The 24,894-nt window shown below is 43.2% G+C and overlaps 1 protein-coding gene across 6 annotated transcripts in view; it reads left to right on the top strand.

Moving 5' to 3' along the window:
- Window positions 1-24,894, top strand: part of NAV1 (neuron navigator 1) — a 678,674-nt gene that overhangs the window by 31,277 nt on the left and 622,503 nt on the right. For all 6 annotated transcript variants that reach the window (XM_078644181.1, XM_078644180.1, XM_078644179.1 and 3 more), the window contains exon 3: window positions 10,534-10,634. In XM_078644181.1, the coding sequence (XP_078500307.1) occupies window positions 10,534-10,634 (101 nt within the window). The remainder of the gene's footprint in view (window positions 1-10,533; window positions 10,635-24,894) is intronic.

Raw genomic sequence — 24,894 nt, 5'->3', positions numbered from 1 at the left:
CCCAGTTTAGAAAGGTGAACCCCATCTTGCAGAAAAAGCCTTTCTCCCTGGATGCAACCATGTGCAATTGTCTGCAGTTTGGGAGAACGGAAAAGTCTGTCAATCTTGTTATTGATCCTCCTTACAGAGTGATTCAAAGCCCACACAGACTCCACACCCCGCCATTGTAAACTCAGGATCATGTGAGACCACATTAATACTGCCTGCGGGCACTGCTTGGCCAACCATCCTACTTCTGTGATTAGGGTCTCCACCACCACTTTCCTACCCAAATGTACAAAGTCATTGCCTCATAGGTGTATTATTACCACAGCGGGTGCCACTGGGGACCTAAACAACAAAGGACCAACAATTCTTTGGAACTGATTCAACCTCAATCCCACTTGACCATACATTGACACCTTCTAACCTGCCTGGTGGGCCCTATCCACGAAATTTCTTGGGAAGAAAGGTTGCTTTCACCTGTTCACATATGAATGGCCTATGATCCAGACTTCTCTGTGGCCCGGACCCCAGTTGGGTACCCAGTGTGGGCGAGGTGCAGTTGAGCGGTGGACGACGGCTAGCTCCCCTCCTGCTGGACAGGACGTGGAAAATGCAGAGAAGTGAAACAAGACCAAACATTAGCAATGATACCTAGAGGAAATGTAGCTGCACATATTGCTTGTAGCAGTCCGAATACCAACACCCTATTCTTTTAACCTCATGTCCCGACAGTCTCCGAGCCGTGGCTTCAGTGGCTGCCCCAATCCTGAAAGAATGAGTACCAAATTGGGATGCATCCAGGCCTGCTGCCCCCAGTGTCAATGCCAAAATTCTCCCAACTGAAACACCATGAGGGGGGTCCTGTCCTGGTGGATCAATAATGGCCCCCCTGTGCCCCGTGGCCTGTAGGCCATATATGTTTCCAGGTTGCCCACTGGACAGCATGAGTTCCCCAGAGCTCTTTGCAAGATAACTTGATCCCCCCTCCCATTCTGATCCATTTTTGATCTGGGGATTGATAAGGATACAGAACCTGCCTGTATTTGAACATGGGTAAATTGCATCCCACCCTGCCAATCGCATTTATAACAAGCCACCAATTTCTCAACTCTGAAGGCGCCATAGAAGGCGAGGGAAAAGGCACACCTGAATAATTGGACCTCACTGGTGGAACTATAAACGTGTCCCAATGCTTCCATGATGGCTGAGAGCCCTTCAATGCTATTCAGGTGTCTAATGTCAAGCTGGGCCCCGTGTAAGCGTTGCCACCCCTTCAGAGCCATTTGAACCAAGAATGTGCCCCATGGATCCCTATGCCCCATAATCTTTGCAAAGTAGGCTATTGAAGTCATGTGGCACTTTGCGCATGCCACATAACACCCTCTGTCCCTCAATTCCTTTATGAATGATATAAAGGATGCTGGGTCATGCAATGCCCCTTCACAGCCTTGCCCTAGTGAAGTGCAGTATGTGGTAAATGCCCCCTCATATGCCCGCCTAGTCCTGGGTTTTAGGCTAGCTGCCATGAGGTTTGGTAGGTTGGTGAACCAAGCTGCCACAGATGCTCCGGAAAGAGTGTGGTACAGTCCGCTGCTTCTGGATGATGGGACCCGAAAACCTGCATCTTGAAACGAGACAATGCGTCAGCCATGTGTGAGTATTCCTGGGACATGCCTAGCTCTAAACAATACATTTAATCTCATGCATTGCAGCACAATTTCTTTAACAAGCGAAGCATTATCTTACACTTGGCAGACTGCTGGTTGATGCACTCCACCACCGCCATATTGTCTGAGCAGAAAACCACAGACTGATTGCGAAACTGGTGTGGCCAGATAGTGACGGACACCAAAATGGAGAACAGTTCCAGAAATTAAATGTTATTTGTTACACCATTGTCAATCGACCAAACGGGCCAATGTTGTACCACCCATTGAAAACCCAGGATGGCTCCAAACCCCTCACTCCCTGCAGCATCTGTCATGAGGCCAAGTTCAGGACTGGACCTGGCTGGACTGGGCCACAGTACCACGCCATTAAAGTCACGCAGGAATGCCGTCCAAATTCGCATATCGTGCTTAACCTCGCTGGACATCCTAGTGTGGTGATGCTTTTCTTTCAGCCCTGACATTGCCTGCGCAATGGAACGTGAAAAGGTGCGGGCCATAGGGATGATTCTTAAAGCAAAATTCAGCATACCCACTACCTTCTGCAGTTGATGTAAAGTGACTTTTTCTTTGAGCAAGCAGTCTGCTAATGCCAGCATGAAACCTTCTACCTTGCTCAATGGCAGGTGTGGCACACCCTCAATGGAATCTAATTCAATGCCAGGAACTCAATATGTGTGGCCAGCTCAATTGTCTTTCCCTGTTGTAGGGGGGCCCCAAGGTCCCTCATGAGTGCACAGAATGCTTCCACAGCCTTGCCACAATCCTGTGACTGTGGTGCCCCTAACAACAAGAAGTCATCTTAAGTAGTGCAATACCCATTGGTGCCCGGTGACCAGCCTGAAAACCCACTTCAAAAAGGAGCTGAATTTCTCAAAATATGAGCAATAGACCGAGCACCCTACTGGCATGCACTTGTCCATGTAGAACTTCCCCTCTAGCTGGAACCCCAAAAGATGGAAATCCTGTGGATGGACTGGCAGTAAGCGGAAAGCAGACTCTATGTCACATTGTGCTAGTAAAGTGCCTGGGCCAAGCAACTGCAGCATTGCAATTGCCTAATCCAATGATGAGTGTCTCATTGACCACAGGGCTCCATCAATGGCATCATTCAGTGACTGACCCCTGGGAGCAAATAGGTTACGGATCAAGCGGAACTCCCCTTGGTCCTTTTTGCGTACCACCCCCAGTGGTGAGCAGACAAAATCAACTACAGGAATTGAATCAAAGGGACCGGCCAGCCTCCCCAAACGCAGTTCCTTCAGCACTTTGTCTCTTGCCACAGACCTGTTATCCCTCACCGATTGCTGATTGTGGAAGTAAGAGATCCCAAAATAGCCAGGAGCAGGAATCCTGAACCCATCCCTGAAACCTTCCAACAAAATCTGGGTTGTGTTTGACTAGCAGTACTTATTTAACCAGGGTATCAAAGCCATTGTGTCTATGGGTGAGTGTGCCTTATCATGTAAGGAACCATCATTCCTGTGTCTTATCTCCCCTGTCCTTTGATTTTTTTTAAACATTTAGATTCTGTGTGGGAGGATAGGCCACAGAAAGAGCAGGCATCTCTAAATTTACATTAACCATTGGGCCTAGTGCACGTCCTTTTGTTGAAGTCCCAACATGCTCCCTTCATGCCGCCCCCTCCACCGCTATGGGGTGCCCCTGAACGAAAGGACTGCCCTTTTGGCACAATCTAGCTTTGGCTTTTCATGTGTCTTAAACACAAAATGTCCTCCATTTGGTCCCATGTGAGTGCTGGGTCAGAGACCTTCGCCTGTCTAAAATCCTTGCCGTATTCCTTCCAAAACATTCCCCCATACTAAGGTTCCATGAAAGTTTTCGGAAAAAAGAACTGGATCCATGGCGTACATTGTAAGAGAGCACCGTTGCCTCTGCCGTACGACCAGTGGGTCCGTGAAGGTATTGCAGATTCCGAGACTGAAATGGTGCCGAAATTTGCACCGTTTAGCGATGCTGAGTTGGTATGGAGAGGTTCCGAGAAAGAAGATGACGATGTTCTGCAAGAAGCTGTGCCTTTGTCTCTAAGATTGGACACTACTGAACCTGAACTATTATTCCAAAGTCAAACGAAGCCTGGAAAAGACCGTTATAATCTACGACCTAGGGACAATGAACTAATAAAGTGAATAGCTCCTTTTTGATTTTTGGAACTGAACTCTCTTAGCCAAGAAACTTTTTTGGTATATTTTTGTGAACCACCATCCGGGTTCAGCTGTAGGGTCACGGTGTAAAGACTAGGGAGTGCAGCCGAAGACGCAAGGTCGAAGGTTCTGGTTGGTCTAAGGGAGTTCCCTGGGCTGACAGAAGCATTCTTTAGCAGAAGAAAACCAACCGTGAACAGCATCGGTTAGAGGATGGAGTTTTTTGAGATTGAGAGAACTGTTGAGAAAATGAACTTTAAGAAGAAACTGTGTAGAATTATGCATAGCAAATGTTTTCTGATCACATGTATTTTGATGTTTTTTAGCATGACGTTAGCTTTGGTGGGTTGGATTGTATTTTCTCTTCAACTGATTTCTGCACCTATTTCCCAACCTACGACTTTACCAGCTACTACTTCTTTGCATTCCTTTCATGTCTTACCTGAACACGAACAGATTAGAAGGTCAGAATTTGTAAACAACTCGTTCATACAGTTACTGCATCAACATCAGTTGGTGGTGAACAGCACTAATTGCTGGGTGTGCGTTCTTATGCCGCATACTACGGATAGAGGTGTTCACTATTTGATTTTACCGTTTAGTCAGAATGGTTCTTTGTGGGCTTTTCAGACTATGTTCCTTTATGCCCTTGAGGTTTATCCTCCGCGTTCTGTAAGAGAAAACACGAGTAATCAAGCTTTGGTGAAAGGAGTTCTGAATATGAGTAGAGAGATCGACACTTATAGAACTATTCCCAGAGATGAGCTAATGGCATATGTCGGTTGGAATGCAACTGGATACAGTATTAGTCTGAGTGAAAAGCAGAAACGAAAGAGTTAATCTCCGATTTGGATCGTACCCCACGGAGGTCATTTTTGTCTGCAAGGTAATGGCAGGAATCCGAAAGCTCAGTTGGGGAAGAGCGTTTGTACTCAGACGTACGTTTTTACGTCTCAATCTTCCCCGCCGTTTTTGGCAGCTAAGGGCACGTATTTTGTTTGTCACGACAGAGCATATACATGGTTGCCCCCTGATTTTTCGGGCACATGTTATGTTGGTTACTTGTTGCCTCCTACGTATACTGCAGCGGCAGATTACCACAGAACTAGAGTAGTTAGAGGTGTCTTCAGTAAGGAAGATACTTCAGGACAAGAATTGGGAGATTTTCTTAAGGGTTTCCTGCCGTTTTGGGGACCTATGGTTAATAGTAGGAACATACGGCAATTGACGAGAGTGGTTGAGTCCACCATAGCTGAGACTGCCGGTGCCCTTAGTATTTTGACTGCTGAGCTCCAATCGGATCGTCTTATGACGTTGCAGAATCGAGTTGCGTTAGACGTCATACTTGCAGACAGAGGAGGGGTATGTAAATTGATTCAATCGAGCTGCTGCATTTTCATTCCAGACAATGCTCCTACAGTGTACCAGGCCATTTCCAAGCTACATAAGATCTCCGAGTCTGTACACATGGACGAAGGAGATTGGTCGTTGATGGGATGGTTTTGGGGATTGTTATCCACTTGGGGATGGAAGATCCTGATGATCATTGGGATGGCTGTAGCGATTCTTTTCCTGTTCTGTCTTTGTGTGCAGTGCGCTCCTGCTATATGTGGCCTCTGTGCTACTACGTGTGCAAGGAGGCCTGCCCCAAGAGAGGTACTAAGTAATAGGATTATGCTCCAGCAACATCTTGATGATCTGATGAATATAGACCTGGACTCAGATTGACGTGAGTTTAGGTTATTGCCTATGTAAGGGCAAAAGGAGGGTCTGAGGTTCCGTGAATTCTGAACCCGTTCCATAAAGGTCATGGTTTAGTTACGAATTTGATATTAGCGAACCGTAACTAGTTAGTGCGGCAAGTATGAGTGTTTTCATCATGTTAGACCGATGGATTCACTACGTATTTAGGGATTTCGTTCTGAACCCTTGGGTTCCATTTTGTGTATGGCAGCCATTTTGTGGTTGCCCTCACATAGACCGATGACTGTGGCTGAACTAGTCTTTTTAAGGACATGTACACCTTAGCTCGAGTTTCTGCTGACTCCTGTTTGACCTGAGTGAACTGACCCTGTTGCCTGAAGCTCACCTTGTAAAACCAGTTCCTGCCCTATAGCTGATCAAGATTAAGGATCAGAGCAGAGGACATCATAAACTTTTACTGCAAACAAATATGCCTTATCCTACTCTCACCTGTTTCTGCTCCTTTCTTTATGGTCTATTTATGATTGGGTTGTGGCCTTTTTTATTATGAGTTCCGTTCGACCTGTCTCAAGAAGAATGTTGGGTTTGACCGATGATTGATCATGGGCTGGGCAACTGAAAAGTGGGTTTTACTGTCACGTGATACCTCTGGTGTAGATACATGTGATTGGACAGTTTGTAAATGTTGGGTATTTGTCTGGAATGTGATTTTTGGCATAAAAGGGATGACTTGCTTTGTAAAATTGAGCAGTCTCCTGAGAACTCATACCGTGATGACTTCTAGGACTTCTGTTACTGGCTGCAGCCAATAAATTTGATCTTTGACGCCACCAAGAAGTATCCCGTGTCTCTTTATTCTAAGACATGTGAACCCGAAGACTTTGGGCGTGCCCCTGGCGCCGCTGGGTCTTAAATAACCCGGTTCTTCAATACACATCATGTGCGCATGTGATCCAGTTCTGGTAGCACACCAATTCAGCGCCCAGCCCTGGGAATTTCTCTACCATTACTGCATGGAAGATTGAAAATGCCTTTATCCAGTTAATTAAAGTTTCCTCAATCTTTTTTCTAGTAAGACAATTTCCCCAGTCCCTTGGGTGAGCCCATTCTCTTAGTTTTTTTGCCTTCTCCTTCTCATCCTTGTCCACCAACAACGAAAAAATGTTCACATATTCCCCTTTCCAAATTTGCTCTTTTACTTCCGGTGCGATGTAGGTCCCTTGACCCTTTCTGGATGTGCGCATCTCCCCCAAGCCTAAACTTGGCAACAAATGTATTGTACACGCAGATGTGCCTGCTTGTGTCTTCGCGTCTTCAGATCCTCCAGCTGTGACCTTTTTTGGGGCTCTGGGCCACCCTTGTTTCACCCTTCGCTCTTTTGCCCCCATCCGGTTGGGAGGGCACCACCTGTTTAGCCCTCTTAACTTGTGCTACCAAGCTCCTGGCCCTCTCCACTGCATTCCCTTCAGCTAACAGGGCCCCACTGCCCGCAGTTGGAATCACTGTCCCTTTCTTGGCTAGGCATGGAAGGACTGCTGCTAAACTTGCCACTAACTCAGGCTGACATGGAACCAAAATAGGGGTACTGCAGGGTGTTCCACTGGCTGGGACAGGGCCCCCTCTAAAATAGGACTCCCTGGCTGGCTAGGCTGACCTTGGCCTCCTGTGTCAGCCGGTGGAGTCACCCCCCCTGGCGTTCCCCCCTGCTGGGACCACAGGTACTGGGACTAAAGGCACCGGGAGGGCTGGTATCACAGGCACTGGGACTGAAGGTCCTGAGAGGGCTGGGACTACAGGTTCTGGGACTGGATTATCTCCCTATTACCTAGCTGTCGCTAACACCAGTTAGCGACAGCTAGTAGGAGATAGCGACCATCTTGGGCCCCACTTTGCATGTCAGTGATATTTATCACTAATGGCATGCAAAGTGGGCGTGCCAAGATGTTAGCGACTGGAAACAGTCGCTAACATCGCTATCTCCTATTACCAACTTTTGGAGATATTCGCGCTAAGCGCGAATATCTCCAAAAGCTAACACCTGCCCTGAGCAGTTCTTAGCCATGTTATCCAATGGGAGGTGGATAACATGGCTAAGAGCATTAGCTCAGTAATGCATGAATATCGCTGACTTTTCAGCGATATTCATGCATTGCGGCCGTTTTTTATCGCATTTGCGATAAACCTTGGTGATACCAAGGTTTATCTGCGATGAAAATCGCCGCAGCTCAGCGGTAAATTTTTGTCTCTGACCAAGCAATAGCGATAATTATCGCTATTGCTTGGTAATATGCCCCCACAGTTCCTAAGGCACACATGAACATTGCTCTGTGTGATCCTCAGAGAGGCTAAGTACTGGATGACTATGGATTCTGAACCGCTTTATGGGGATGTATGATGTTACAATGCATACTTTTACAATGCATACCTTTACAACGCATTTTTTACAACGCAACATCCATTACAACGCATTCCATTACAACGCATGCCATTACAACGCATGCCATTACAACAAATTTTTAAAAACTACCTTTACAACGCATTCCATTACAACTCACTCTACCTTTACAATGCATACCATTACAACGCATACCATTACATGTATGGTAAGTATTGGATAGTGTAGGGGTAAAAATTACTATTCTAACTCCAGGGGGTGCAACAGTAGGGTAAGTGTTGTATAGTGTAGGGTTAAAAATTACTATTCTAACTCCAGGGGGTGCAACAGTAGGGTAAGTGTTGGATAGTGTAAGGGTACTATGCGTTGTGATGGTATGCGTTGTAATGGTATGCGTTGTAATGACTGCGTTGTAATGACATGCGTTGTAGTGTCATACGTTGTAATGGTTGCGTTGTAATGGCATGCGATGTAATGGATGTTGCGTTGTAAAGGTTTAGTTGTAATGGTAGTGCGTTGTAAAAGTTGCATTGTAAAGGTTGTTTCCCCCTTTATGGCACACTGAGAAACTCGCACTGCCTTCAACCTCAACTTCAGAGCTCTCAATTGTGGCCCATTATAACCTTTTTATTTAAAGTTGTATTTTTGTTTTATCTCATTCACTTTAATTTTCTACGTAGTCTGCAGTTGGCCTGCCCTGGCATGGAATAACAATGCCCTTGGCACCGCAACACAATAGTCTGGTTTGTGGAAATGGCTGTAGGGGACACTTGGAAATTATCTTTGCCACTCTGCATACCTATGTAATGAATGTGCTTAAATGCAGCATCACAATTAAAAAAAAATCATACAGGGGATCTCTAGCATACGCCCACATACACGGGTTCCAATTGTTATGCATTGTCAGGTTAGGAGCATCTGTTCCTGTACACGCAAGAAAAGGTTACCTTTGCAGATTTGCATGGGCCTAGTCCCACAGCACCTCTGCCACTATTTGTTCATTATGGTCACGTCCTTAAAGCCAACCACAAGTGTGCACCCGTAACTGTGTGCAATAGAGGGAGAGGAGTGCTACATACTTGGTGTGATCTGTTCACAGAGAAGGGAAGGATGAGGGGGTTATGTCACCCAATCTGAGAGAACGAGAACGCAGACTAAGGACAAGTGTGTAAGGTGAGAGCTGAGATCATGACTGCATTTTGAGGAAGTTATCAAATACAAGATATTCTTTGTCCATAAAAATGAAGCAAGAAGCCAATAATGCACCTCTGTACCAATGCACGTCAATTTGCAAAAATGCCAGTGGTAACGGAAGTGACATCACCTGCCCTTTGGTCTTAATGACATCACAGGAAGTGTTGATATATGACCCTTGACCCTGATTTTTCCAGGAAGTCATGTCACAAACGTAATACGTGCTTAGTATTGCAGTGAGCGAGCAAAGCAAAAAAAGCCAGGCCTCTGTATGGCATTTCTTCTCCCAAGAAAATGTTGCTTAAAAGTCATAGGTTCTGAGATGGAACCCAATAAATTGTCAAATTCTTTCATGGCCTGCCAAGTTTATGAAACCAGATGCTCACTAGGATTTTACCCCACTTTTCCAAAATATGCCAAGGATGCACCATATGACGATAAGCCCCACTGTACCATGGCTAGCGTTTTGTCATGGGTGCACAATATGTTATAGATGCCCTCAATATGCCAATGCAGAATTTTTCAATTTACACCGTCCATATCTCATGGGTGACCCTTATTGTAAAAAGTTGCCGTAGTATGTCAAGGCCAGAATTTTGTCATGGTTGCCCTGCTCCCTTTGCTCCAAGAAAGACCTCCAATGTGCAAGTACCAATATTTATGCAAAGGTGCCTCAATGCCAAGAATTACTTCAAAAATGCCATTACCAGTATTTTCCATGGGTGTCCATTATGCCAAGAATTACCTCCAGTGTGCCAGTGCCCATATTTTGTCACAGGTGTCTGTCATGTAAAGAACATGCCAGCATCAAAATATTACTGTGGGTCTTTCTATTAGACAAGAATTACAGTCAGTCAGTATGCCAGGGCCTACGACAGATTTGCAAGCATACCAAAACATTCTCACTCACACTCACTTGTATTCACTCTCTCACATAAATACACAAACGCCCACAAGCACCCGCACAACATACATTTGAATGCATTTTTACTTACCTTAGCTGCTACCAAAGGTTCATTTCAGCAAATTGTGCTCCATTCATTATTACACTAATCGTGAGTAATAAAACATGATTCACTATTAGCATAGTGACAAATGGACAGAAAATAAGGAGTTAGAGTCACCTCCGAATACTTGGCACTGAGTTTGCCAGCTCTGAGGTCAGGGGTCGCAAAGGCTGTGCCAGGAGGTCGCACAGGGTAAACCAGGGGTTGCAGCTAAGTGATGTCCAGGGCTCTACTGCATTGCAGTCAATGCTTCATCAATGGGTCAGTGATCTGCTAAAGATGGGTGAGATTTAAGAATTTGAAGAAGTCTAAGTTACCTGGAGAATGTGTGTGTGGGGTTATTAAAAAAAAAACTCGGGGAAGGGTTACATATTTACTATAATTCCTTTCTTCCATGTCTTTGTTGGACTTCGCAGGCTACAGCAAGGAGACCATGATGAGAACGACTCATCTGACGGGGACTGCGATGACTCCTTTACGCTCTCCGATGTGACGGAGATCAGTTACATGGACTTGGGTGAGTGAAAGATTCTGTTGATAGTTGCTGCTTTTGGACTGAGGAAAGGACAGGCTCAGACTAGCACAGTCATCTAAGGTCAGGGAATCCCAAGAAATGCAAGACTACCACATAGGGAAAAGCTACACTTAGAGAAAACTATTTTTAGTTGGATAAATATAAAGTTTGCATCATCCATCAATCTCTGAGCAACGACTTCATGACCTTTTCTGAGAGATGTGAAAGTAATTATAATATTTTTGAACATGTTGGCTGATTTTAAGCACTTAAAAAGACAAAAACTGATTAACAACGAGAAGCAACATATACAGAATGGCTCCTTTGCCAAAAGGCAGGCTTAGGTTTCCTGTGGTCAGGCAGTACTTAGTGGTGTCACGTCACCATGTGGACTCTGTAGTAGTCTGTGGCTGAAAGGCTTTGCAGTGCACGAAATAACAAACATGGAATGAGGCAGCAGGAAACACCCTGTTTATACAAAACTAGCATCATCTTCAAAAATGAGAAAACATTCCAGAAGAAAAGAAAGAAAGGCTTGCATGATATGTCGGGTCCAGAGATTGATTTTTATTGCACTGTTGGATAAAAGTCCGAAACATTTGTGTCTCTGTATCTGTGCCAGAGTAGCAGAGACAGACTGTAGTATTTGTAGTCAAAACCTACTTCATTCTTTTTGAGCTCATATCAGCAGGAGTATTGTTAGAAATGGCTGCCCCGTCACTGAGGAGAATAGAAGATTTCCTGACAAACTGGTGCCTTCCTTTCCTTGGATGTGCTGCCATGTGTCTGACTCTCCCAAAGCCATACTGGCAGTGCTTTAAATGGAAAATAATAAGTGCAGGTACTCACCAAAAATAAGCAGTGGATTGGGGGTGGAGTTTGGGGCGGGGCAAGGGGCGGGGCTATGTTTTTTTACCGTTCTAAGCTTTGTATGCAAAAAATATGCATGCATTGTAAAAATGCCTAACCATTTTCATAGTACTTACCAATAAGCCCTTAATATTAACCAAAGTAACCTTTTTTTTAGTAACCTTATAATAAAATATTGAGAAAAAACCCAGCAAGTTTCCTAACGATAGCCTTGTAGTTTGCATTCATATCCTTGATGCAGAATCATGAACCACTGAACTATATGACAAATTTTTAACTTGTGACCTGCAGGTAACACAATGATCTCTGCAGCACAAAGAGTAACTAGCAGAGCTCTATATATATATAAAAAAAAATCGGTGATCGGCTTGTTTCATGCTGTGCATTACAGCAGCAACATTGATCCTCTATGCAATTTTATGCTCAGTCAAACCTTTGATTAGAAGAATGCATACACACACATTTTCAGCAAGTGCCATAACCACCAGAGTTATTAAAGTGCTATTCTACCCGGGAATGTACTGGATACGCAAAGATCTCTTACCAGGTTTCGAAATGCAGCATGCTGTGATGATTTAGGCAAGGCAGATTAAAGGTATTATCACATTTGTCTTGTTGTCAAACTGTTTTGGGCAGAGTTAAAAAAAATAATTAAGTTCAGACTTTGCTCTATGAGACTGCACCATTTTCTGCTTCCAACCCTTGGCCTTTGCCCGATTAATAAAGCTAGAGTTGGCCCCATGAGTAGGTATTTTTAAAGAACATTTGTTGGAGGTGTGAGAGCCACTTGCAGGTTGAGCCAGGCTTCAGCCAGATGCTGGGCTCTGGATCAACTCAAGGTTCTCTTGGAACTTCGAGCCCAAAATGAGGCAAAATTTCATGTGGCTTCTGCCTGCTGCACTCACTGTACCCTTATGCACAAAGTTAATCACAAAACATTAACATCTGACATAAAAAGGAGAGATAAATAGCTACCTATTTAGTGGCTGATATGTACAAAGTGAAACAAGAAAACCTTAGATTTATCCTGGCTTCTTCACTCCACCAAATTCTGTGATCTTAGGTAAATATTGTTTTTTACAAATGCCTTTTTCTTCATTATTCCTCAATATTGTATAAAGAGACCTATTAATGTCAAAGCTGCACCATGTTAAAGAAATATGTTTTTTTATTTTTAAGATATTTTATCTTGTTTGTTGGATGAATTGCATTGGAAACATTTTAGGGCTTGGCTGATTCAAGGTCTATTAGAGCCCAGCCAGACCCTTGGCTCGGCTGTCCCTGTACAATCCTTGGCTCCCTCACCACTACATTTGTCTTCTGAATGGTAAACCTGCTGCATCATTTGTTCACATGGCTAGCATTTTCTTAAAGAGATACACAAAATTCCACAAAATAATCAGAGCATCACAAGAAGAGATGGACTGTTAACACACATTCCCTACAAGCTGAAAAAAAGTCTAACTACATTTGCCCCCTTTCACACACACTCGCCCCTCACACACTTAATAGCCTATTTCATGCTCTCTGGGTCACATCTAGTTTCTCACAAAAACACAAGATACTTTTCATTGTCAGTCACACCTACGCTTGCCAACTCACACACGTATTGCATTTACTTCCTGGCCCTCACACATTCTCTTTCACACGCAGTGCCTGATGTTGGAGGCCACCAAAAACCTTAGCCTTTACCATGCTCATAACGAGCTGAGCTCGTCATGAGGCACGTGCTCCGGTGCTCATGACGAGCTCAGCTCGTCATGAGCCGTGGAACGCTCAGGTGCAGGGAGAATTCCCCTGCTGTGCTGAGCGTTCCACGGGAGCCGGTGCACCTGTGACGAGCTCAGCTTGTCATGAGCACAGGAGCGCCGTGCCCCATGACGAGCTGAGCTCGTCATGGGCATGCGGGCGCTGTGCACGCCCCCCTCACCCCAGCACAGTGGGGGAATTACCCCCGCAGCGAAAGGGGTTAATAGGTGCAGCACAATTCCGGGGGAGGGGGGTCGCATTTTGTATGATGTACATATTCGGTATTGAAACCTTTTCAGAGACTGTCACGGGTGTGTCTGTCTCATTGGAGCACAGATTCTTTGGAGGTGATTTGGCTGCTGCAAGTCACCTAAGTTTATAGTTATATAACAAATGTTTATCATTAAATGGCACATTGACGAATCAGTACTAGTACTGCAGTTTCAAAAAGACATGAATGTATTGATTTAATCTAGAGATCCGGAATTGTGTTTCATGCAAATCCCTTTCATTCAAATTGTTGATGGGTGAAGATTTGCGCACATTTAAAACAATGGACATGCTAACAAGCTGTATGCCCTGAACAATGTGGCCCACACTCGTGCCCATCAGGTTTTGTATCCCCTTCTGACCCCTCAGATAGGGACCCTGCAGCGATACTCCACCTTTCCACTCCAGAGAGGCACACGCAGCTCTGTGTTCTACAGAAGACGAGCTGCTGTACTGGTGCTTTTGAACCAGCTCAGCTCAGCCCTGGCTTCAGCTAGGTTTCAAAGGCGCTTTAACCCATTGCAGTCCACGCAGAAAGACCTGCCAAGAACAGAGCTAAGGAGCTCTGCACCAACACCATAAAAACCGAGCCAGTAAGTTATGAGTACCAGTACTCTCCTTTTCCGAGGAAAGGTCCCGGTACTCAAGGGGAGAAAATATAGAAGTGCCGGTGCTCCGTACCGGTGAGTACTGGCCCACTTAAAGCACTGCATCCTGCCCTGTTTGAGTATCAGTCCATTAGGAATTCCCCTGCATTCCCAATATGTCTGTCCACTGCGGCAAAAGATCCATTGTCATGGTTATTCACAAGCCTTATATGAAGTAAACTGTGACCTCCACATTGTAGTGGCTGGATATATGAGTGGAAGACATACACGAAAGAGAACTGGGCACTCACAATTGCCCGTGGTGGTGTAGTAGTGCTTGTCACTTGATACTTTTCAAAGGGCTACATAGGGCTTTGAAGGATGGGTTTTCCCTGGTATAATTAGGAATGAATACAAGCTCAAAAGTTTGAAGACATTCTAAAAATGCCACCCGAATACTTCCCACACTGGAAATTGTAAGTGATTTTTGAGCAGGAATGTAGAGTTTATGAATGATTATGAGTCAAAGTATTTTAGGCTCATTTTAAATGGAAAGAAGTTACGTTGCCATTAAAATACTCTACATAATGTATGATTAGATTTTTTTTGTTTTTGCCCGTTTAGTATTTTATTTCATTTTTTATTTTTTATTTGTATTGCTTGTTTTTTCATTGGTCCAGTCAAAGAACCACATTCTCTCAACCTACAGCATATTTCAGGTTTTCACAAGTATTCAACACCCCTGTTTTTTTCACTAACTCATGAATAGAGCCCATAATGGGCTGTTGAACTCCTTCCCATTTGAGAGTGGATCGTCATTTAAGGAGGCTTCCCCGGAAACTTGTCATTGTGACCTGAAAGGGTACCCGTTTAGAATCCTTTGTCCGTGGACTACAAGTTGACCATCTGTGATGGGTGTAATGTTGATAGTGGTGCCCTATAGGTTGATTGGTTGAGAGAAGATGGCCTTGTTTTTCAGCCACAGTAATAGCATATTTTCGTGGTGTAGAGTCAAGGAAAAAGTGAAAGGAGTGAATGGCGCTGCAGAAAAATAAGGATATCTTCAGACGGATTGTCGGGTTGTGGCCTCTAAATGCCCAACAATGAGGCTGGTGATTAGCCAGCCAGATGATAGAAAGAGATGTTTTCCTCCTCATCCTCACCAGGCTTTCAGATACACTAGTCTGTCTGAAGACTTGGCACCCCCAAAATAATCAAAGTGCTCTAAGTTCCCTTAACCACATAACACTGTTATTGCACTGTAAAAGTCTGTGTTCCAACTCTGAGCATTCTCTCTGCTGCTTCCCTGAGACTCACTCTTTAGCCCACTCTGCAACACTCTTTTCTCTGCCTAACTTCCTTCTTTATCATTCTTTTTTATCTCCACATCTCCAGATGCTCACATTCCAAATGTGTTGATCCTTAAGGAGAGTGTTAAATAAATTCGATAATGTTTCGAAGAGAGCACCCAATCAGGACAACATTCATGTTTAATGGTGCTATGCAAAACAAGATCCCTTCTGGATATGGTGGCAAGCAGCCTCCATGCCCATCTGTACCTTGGGACCAGCTACCAGTCTCGCACGCGAGGGCATGGGGGTGAGAAAGGACAGTGAGAGAGATGTCAATGACCAGCATTGCGGAGACATTATGGTAAAACAACAGTGTTTTTATTGAAAGGAAGCTCGCTGAAGGTGCAGTTCAGAATTAAAGGCAGTTGAGCGATTGAACTAAGTTTTTTTCTGAAGGAGGTTAAATGTATAGAAATAAATAATTAGCAACAAATATTACTAGTGAATAACACATGGGAATTGATGCTATACTTTCAAACCATAATTGTTCCAACATTCATTTTAAAATACAGACTATGCATAATTATAGTTCCCTTCCATGTTTAAGATGTATTTTAAACAATTAATCAGTTAATTTGGGAATTTTAGAGTATGTTTTCAATTACTATGATGCAACGCCTATCCTGAAAATGAGAGCTTTGAGCTCTATTACTCTTCTGTAGTAATCAGTAGCGTCTGGTCTGAAGGCGGAGTGGTGAGGCAGGGGGGATGACAGACAACAGACAGGAGGGGGAATGAACAACAAATAAAAAATTTAAAAATTAAATGGAAAAAACAACTTACCTGCCACTCAACGTTCTCCTGCTCAGAGTCCTCGCTCAAGCACACAAGCTCCCATTGTCCCCTTCGGCCAATCCTGATGCTGCTCTCATGCTTGAAAGCAGCTTCAGGATTGGCTTGAACGCTGTGAATCTGCGCTCCCAGGAAGACCGGGAACCTGTGCTTTGCTGTCTCCAACCCAGCAACACACCTGAGTGGGAGATAGCTCAGTGTGCATGTCGGTTTGGTTGTCCTGAGACGGCAGGCAAAACCGACATGTGCACTGCCAGCAGTGCAACCAATCCCTCTGGTCACTGCCCTCACGATGGCCCCACCCCCAAGACTTGCCAGCCCTCAGAACCTGAAACTTTTTTTATGCTGGTAGGGGGGGGGGCGATGCACATCCGCTGTAGCAGAGGAGCCACCACTAATAGTAATAGAATTAACTGAAAGTATTTGGCCACAGACTGGGCATTGTATGTATGAACAGCCTTTCACTGAACACAACGGGTGGGGTATGAACGATTTGCACAGGACTGTTTGTGGTTGGAGCAACATGGAGCCCAGCAGCTACACTTAGGAAAAACCCTCCCCTGGCACTGCTCTTCACAGAGGCAGAGGACAGCGTTCTCCTTTGAGTGTGCATTTTGTGGTTTAGTGAAAGCCTTGGTCCAATGTTTACTTCTCAGTGCTCTGTATGAGCTCATGGTGTCCATTAACAGAGAGCTAAAGGCAGTTCATTCTTCATGGGGCTAGCTCGTCACCTTTGCTGGTGATATTACCAATTTTAAGTGTGTGCCAACTAGTCTAAAACATGTGGCAAATTCAAAATGAGTCTCTGGGAAGACGTTCCAGTCCTTGAGCAATGTATCTGTGCCAGCCTGTTGCTTTGTCCACCTTACCAGGCGAGGCAGGGAAACAAGGATACCTGAAAAAATGAACTTACTTGTCAGCACTGCATCCACCCATAAGCAACTTATAACTCACACAAAGAAGTGTTCTGGGAAACAGGTACAGACTATGCATACATAAAATGAATTTAGTCCATCTAGAGGTTATAAATCTACCCCCTCTTGATGTACCTACTTCTTTTAAAGGTCTTTATATCCAAACTATCTCACAGGACTTCAGACTCAACAAAATCACCAGTTTACTCAAGAGAACCTAGATTGACAGATCCTCATTAATGGGCCAACATTAAAACACCATTCACATCCCAGTGTTGGAAGTATCTGTACTTCGGATGTGTAGCCCGTTTACTATCCGAACTATTCAATATATAAAGGGTATGAAACTAGACTCACTGTCTATGTTAATGGGTGAAAAGCATAACTGGTCATTGAATTCAAATAAACTAGTGCTAATTGTGATTGCCCTGACCCGCTATCAAGATTCATATTATGTTTGAACATGCTGACATGTCAGCCCATTATCCTGGAAGTTGTAGCTTCCTCTGGACATATTTATTTTAAGGAAGAATAACCTAGAGAGGTATTTGATGTTATTGCCCGGCTCTGATATAACTGCCCACCGAAATCATACCTGCAAAAAGTCCATTGGTATAGAATTTTCATTTTTGTGCCCACATGGAAACAGTATTTTTGGCTGCTGATGAGCCCTATCCCTGAGCTCTCAACAAGTGTCACTACTTTGTGGGTGAGCAACACACATGCAAATCCTATGGAAACACAAACCATCCATTTTCAATCCTACAACCTATGATTGCAGAGCTTCTATCCACTTGGGCATCACATGGGTGCACACATGTTTTTGTTAAGAATATTTTAATTTCCAAAGTAAATATTTTAACTGAAAATAGGCAATGTGTTCTTCAATCAAGAAGGACATTTCCCTTCCCTCACCTCTCGGAGCCACCCATGTGTCTTCGTTAGACCATATATCATTATTGAATGGCAAGATGCAAACCGATTCTTTAGATATATTTTTTGCTTTTGTTGTTTGCTTAAAGTTCAGTCAGTTTCATGGCTTGCAGTGAAAACAAAAGGTTTGGGTTCTACATAGCTCACACCAATTCACCTCTCTGCTTTCAGACAACTGATGGATTTCGCTCTTTAAAAACTTTGCAGTTCTATTGCCCAGAGTTACCATTATCACTTCAAGGCCTTTAGAGGCAGCCTGACAAGTGTTGGTGCTGTGCCTTTAAAAGGTTTAGCTGTACTAAAGTACTGGGTTTCTCCTATTGAAACAGCCCATTTTTTGCCTTTGTTATGCAATTCTGCTGCTGGAAGAGATCAAATCCGCAGCGGGATGTGTAATGGCTCATACATTTCTCAATGACATCAACATGTGGGCCATGAAGCAAGAGGCTCATTGAAGCATGTCTCCGGAGCAGTCAACCAGAGACTAGAACCTAGTAACTCACAAACTCCTAGACATTTGGTTAATTAACTTGACCCAAGAAGCAGTATCACATGTCTGATATTTGATCAATTTTTTCTTTGATCCTATACGGAGTGAAATATTTGTAAACCGCTTTGTCTCTGATCATCGCTTGTGAGCTAAGGTGCATTCCAGGGATACAGTCTCTTCTTCCTGAAGAAAACAGTAACTGGAAGATTGGCTCCCAGAGGCCGGAACTTGAAAGATAGCTTTCCAGTCAGGACTCATTCTTTGCATGCTTGTCATGGATTAGATTACCCGCAGGAGCAGTTCACTCTGTCCCCAGAATCTAAGCAGGATGGACAATGAAAATGGGGTAAAGAGTAATGGTAACGAAGGGCAGGTACCTCTGACCTCACACTGCTCTGCCATCTATATAGTCTAATGAAAAAGTGACAAATGAGTACTTAAGTTATCAGATTGGAAGTCTCATAATGCATCAACATAATCAATTCCAATATTGCACAGAACTGAATTCTAATATTGCACAAAACTGAAGAACTACTGCACATTTGGTACCTAGAGCGCTCCTAAAAAGTTTGTATTATGAACCAACCTGATGCTGCTCCATGTTTCCATAGCCTGGCAACTATACAAGAGGCAGGTCATATAGCTGTGCCTTGTAGGTGTTCATCTGGAATCCCAGAGTATTGCCAACTGACTTTCACTAATTGTCAGTGGTGCCCACTATGAGGAGATCAATTCCTAGCCCATCCCACTGCAGTAGAGTGAGACCTCTAGTCTCAGTACCCAGCATTGTTTGACCACGCAACCATGCTGGAAGTTCCCTGAACCTCTCTCCTAACAAGAATTGCATCATCAAAATATATGAGAAAATTGCTACTGGAGCATCACAGTGTGAAGTAGGAAATTCCTATGTTGCCTGGGAGCTAACATTGCTGTCTCCATCTTTGGATAACTAAAACACTTCCACATTAGTTCATCCTCAAAGACAAAATCATACAAGACTCGGGTCTCAAAAACCTCAAACATTAAACTGTATTCCTTTTACTCAATGTCCTATGTCCTTAGTCTGAAGTTCACTGTCTCTTCTTTAATACCTCTTCTCCTATCGAAATCTTCCAAGAAACATAAAATAAATAGTTCTATAGAAGGTCAGAGAAGAATCACGCATCACATTGAACACCTGAATATTTCCTATATAGCTTTAACAGGCTTACCATTGCTTCTTTGTTTACAGAAAAAACCCAGATATCCATATGTTTCATTGAACTAACTAAATCAACAGATTAGTTCTAAAAAATATATATTTTTAGCAATCAAGTCATTTGTTATAGAATCCCATATTCCGTTTTCCACAAGGTTGATACATTTCTGCATGTCCTAATTTTATGTTTATGGATGTAGGTTGCTAATCAGGTTGTCCTTTTGTGAAAGTTACCCTTTGTGTGCTAGAACAATGACTGTATACTATAACTGGTTCATTTCTCTTTACTATATTGTAGCACTGTTTTTTCAATTTCCCAAATTAACAGTGAAATTTGGCTTCGTGCAGAGCTTAGAACTTCTAACCTCTGCAGTTTCCAAGCTCCTTTTTAGAACAGTAGCAATATTAAAGCTGTGACTTTACGTACTCTGAATTATTAAGGTCATCTTTCATCTTCTTAGCTGTGATGATCTAGCTGCAGATTCTCCCAGGGGTTTCGCCAGTTGACACCCTTAACCAACAAAGTCCACGAACCTTCAGGGGAGAGTACCACTTCCACCTGTGTAGTGTTGGAATAGAGCTATCCTTATTTTCAAAGATTTTTCACAGAGCTGCTAAACTTGTGTGATGCTGTTTCTCCACATTTATCTTTGGTATGTTGTGAATGAACCAATGTGTCAGCTTACTGCAGTTTGTATCAATTTCTTTCCCTTAAGACTTTAACTATGATGGTCTACATTCGGTTTTACTGTGATTACTGTGGCAATAATTTCTCCTTACATCCATACATTCATTAGACATGAATTATTTCTCACAGTGCAGACATTACAATCAGTAATTTCATGCCAATGCTACAGTATAAATATTAACTCTTCCTAGCCACCCCAAAATAAATCTGGGGGCAAGTATGATATTAATCCGTTGCTTGAGTGCCTTAACAGAATATCACTGTTAAAATATCGTCTGACATATACATTGTGACCTAAATTTCATCTGATAGATAATGCTACATTGGAATATTAAAAAAAATCTTATCTCAATAGAATGATGTTTTTGCAAGCAACATTTAGGACATGATATTTTTCATAAGCAATTCAGGTATATACAATTATGAAATCCAATCCTTTGTTTGCCTTATTGTAAAATTCAAACAGGAAACTCTCCTTCTGTGGGAGATCTTCAGGGTTTGAGATCAGACTTAAGTGTGATATCTGTTTTTTATATACATTCCTTTAGCAACTCTCCGCTGATCAACTTTCTGCACTCCCCTGAGTTGTCCATTATAACTTATAGATGCTGTCATGTAGAGATCAGTGTTATAAGCCTACTGTGCATTTGGATGCTCTTATCGACAAGTGATAGTGTATGAGGCTTTGTGTATACATTGAACATAAGAGGAAAATGCATGGATCCTTTGGTATAACCCTTGTGGCACATATTCAGTGGGTGTAAACAGGTTATCCTGGAAGATTTGAGGTCATATATTAATTCAATCAGAAGTTCAAAAGAAAGGAGCTCGCTCTCACAGACGAGCTTTAACATTCTATGAACTAAATAATGTTGTCTGTATTTTATGAACATTATGTGAGGAAAATATCCCCAACTGGATTAAAAAACATGTTAAATGTGCAACTACAGGAAATGTTTCAAAAAGTATTGAGCGAAGCTGCTGTTCTCAGAAAAAGGACAGGACCCAAAAACTGAAATCGAGAGATAATGGTATCCAAAGAGCATGATGGTGAGGGGAAGAGAACTACGTGGCATCGGAATAAGAGATTTTGAGCGACTGCTCTTGGGACGCCTAGTGTTAAAATCATAATCTCCAGACTGTCAGTGCTTCAAATAGTTTCATGAATTAGCACTGCATTAGCCATGCCACGTTTTAGTACCGTATTTCTTAATATTTATATATATGGCCCATTCCAAAGTCTTTACCCACCAGTACCTTCTCCCTTCCATTGCAGTCCTGCACACATTGAAGAAACAGTAATCAACTAAATAATTATTTTTTTGTCTTATATCTTTACCTGTTTGTAAAAAAATATTGTGACATACCAAATGCAAAATTAAATCTTCAGTATGCAACTTGAGCTGAGAGCACAGGCACCTTATTGACTGTTGGACTGGATTTTGTAATCTTATGTTTTATGCACATTTTTCAGCTATTAGGGTCAATTATTATATACAGAGAAGTTCGTTTCCCCTGTTCAAAGGATTAAACATGAACATTTAAAATAACTTTACAAACGTTATGAACAGAGAGATGGAAAGACGAGTAACTTTTAGGTTTCATCCACTCATGTTACAGTTGGGCATGTAAAGGTTTGATATAAAAATTTTAAATGTTTCCATACTCCATCAAATATACACAGACAAGTTAAAATATTATTTTCAGTACAATGTCTTTCATTTCTGAAACTGGCACATCCTTCTTATGAGCAAGTGAGTGATAAAGAAGACTTCTTTTGCGCAGCATCATGAACTATATCACCTCCATGCCATTCCTGACTGAACACAATAGAGCAGTTGTATTAATAGAGTAAAAGCTATGTGTTCAGTCTGTGTCTGAGAATTCCTAGGCTTGCCAGGCAAAATGAAACCCAGTGAAATTATATCATATTTCAAGACAAATATAGTAATAAATCTGGCCTCCGTAGCCCTACCACCATCCCCAGCCTTTGATATCAATTCAAAGGCTCTGTTTTGTTATGACTGCTAGTGTAATTAGCTACTAATGCGAAGGTATGATCCCCTGATGTTGATCTGAAAGGGCAGGCCAATGAACCTGCAGGGGCAAGAGGGTGGGCATGGCGGGCAGAGCTCAGGCTCGAAGTGTAACACTTACACAATGATGAGCTGCTGAAGGCTGATGAAGCTGCTGCTGTCCAGTTTAACAGCATCTAGATATTTTTTTCAAGTCCACAATAAATAAAAAGTTGATATTTTCCAAAGGGTTTCATTTAAAGTTCCTAATGGAACATTACAGTCCTCTTCACAATGGTCAGAAAACAAAAAGCATAGCCACGTACAGCAAAACCATTCGTACTCCGCAGGTACTGGGGCAGAGCTTTCACTGCAACTGATGCAAAGTTCTGTTGAGTGGATTTTTATATTTCTAGTTCATAGCAACCTCACTGTGATAAACTCTTTGCTCTAATAACCTGCATAACTGAAAGACAAAGCAACTTTCCTCGGCCTCTCGCGGTCTGCTCTCTTTCTCTCGTAGCTCTCAACGCTGAGGACTCATTGGCAATGCTGGGGGTGATGGCATAATTGGAGAGCCCGATAGGGACCCGTCTCAGCACCTGCTTTTAGAACTACCGGTGCTGAACCTTAGCATTATGTCTCTAAGTGTTCTCTCCTTCAACAGGGATCAGATCCAGCTTTAGTGCCGGTGATGTCCGGTGTGACTTTCCTTGTTGGCACGCCCCAATGTCCCCCTTCTCCCTCACTATGATAGTACCCCTAATCTCTCCATAGCACCTCCCTCGCAACTATTTCATTTGTTTTATAGTGCTACTCATGTCAGTGTAGGGTGTGGGAGCACGTTACAGCACCCACACAATATTCAGAGACAAGTGTGTAAATCAGTGTATAGGAAATTTTACATACTACTATGAGGACCATAATGTGTAGGACATGTCATCCGTAATGGTGTGCAGTATATCCTAAATTGCTTTGTCTGGAGAAGCACAAATTGAGGATTTAAAATGTAACATGGTGGTTGGCTTTACTTAAAGGAATGTGTTTCTACGCAAACTAACCCTTTTTAGCAACATTAGGATAATGAAAGATGTAGTGGTATGCAGCTCTTTGATGAAAGTTCATAGATCACTGTGCTATATTTGGTTTGTAACTTATGAACTGCAAGTAACAAAAGCATTGCCAAAGCCAATAGGTCTTGCCTAAGTGACAGCTATTGTCATTTAGCCATGTAGTACAACAGCGTGGCTGCTGTTCAGCATGGCTAATAGTTAGTAGAGTGGCAAAGAGGAGAGTGGCATGGAGCGGAGTGGCATAGAGTAGCTTTGAGTGGAATAGCATAGGGCAAAGTGGCTTGGAATTGCATATGGCAGAGTAACGTGGAGTGGCGTACAGTGAATTTGCGTACAGCACAGTGGCATAGAGTAAAGTGGCGTAGAGTAAAGTGCTGTATAGTACAGTGGCATAGAATGGAGTGGTGTAGAGTGAAGTGGGGTAGAGCAGAGCAGAGTGGCATAGGGTAAAGCACTGTAGAGTGGTGTAGAGTGGGATGGGCTGGCGTAAGGTAGAGTGGCGTAGTGTGAAGTGCAGTGAAGTGGATTGGCATAGGGTGGAGTAGAATAGAGTTGCATACAGTGGGGTGGAGTAGAGTACAATGGAGTGGCATTGAGTGGCATAAAGTGGAGTGAAGAGTGGCATAAAGTGGAGTGAAGAGGCAAACAGAGTAAAGTGGTATGGAGTGATGTGGAGTGGAGTGGTGTTGAGTAGCGTAAAGTGGAATGGCAAAAAGAGGCATAAAGTAGAGTGGCATAGAATGGAGTGGTGTAGAATGGTGTGAAGTAGAGTGTGTGAAGCAAAGTAGACTGGAATAGAGTGAAGTAGAGTTAGAGTTGAATGGAGTGGAGAGATGTGGAGTGCATAGAGTAGAGTAGAGTGGCGTATGATGGAATGGTGTGGAGTGGCCTAGAGTAGAGTAGCTTAAAGTACAGTGGCATAGAGTGCAGTGATGCAGAGTGGCATGAAGTAGAGTGGAGTAGACTCCCGTAGGGTAGAGTGGCTTATAGGTGGGTGGAATGTAGTAGAGTGGCAAAAGGTGACATGGAATGGAGTGGCATATAGTAGGATCGCAGAAAGTAGAGTGGCATGGAGTAAAGTGATGTACAGTAGAATGGAGTGACCTAGAGTAGAGTAGCATTTAGAAGATTGGCATAAGGTGGAGTGGCATAGAGTTGCGTGGCGAAGAGTTGGGTGGCATAGAGTGGCTTGGAGTTTAGTGATGTGTAGGGGCATAGAGTGGAGTGGTGTGGTGTAGAGTGGTGTAATGTAGAGGGGTGTAGAGTGAAGTGGTGCATAGTAGAGTGGCATAGAGTGGAATGGCATAGAGTATAGTGGTGTAGGGTAGCATA

Source organism: Lissotriton helveticus, chromosome 5_1, assembly GCF_964261635.1.
Source record: "Lissotriton helveticus chromosome 5_1, aLisHel1.1, whole genome shotgun sequence".
NCBI classification, from domain to species: Eukaryota; Metazoa; Chordata; class Amphibia; order Caudata; family Salamandridae; genus Lissotriton; species Lissotriton helveticus.
The sequence above is the reverse complement of the archived record's forward strand: the minus strand, read 5'-3'. Positions and strand labels throughout refer to the sequence as shown.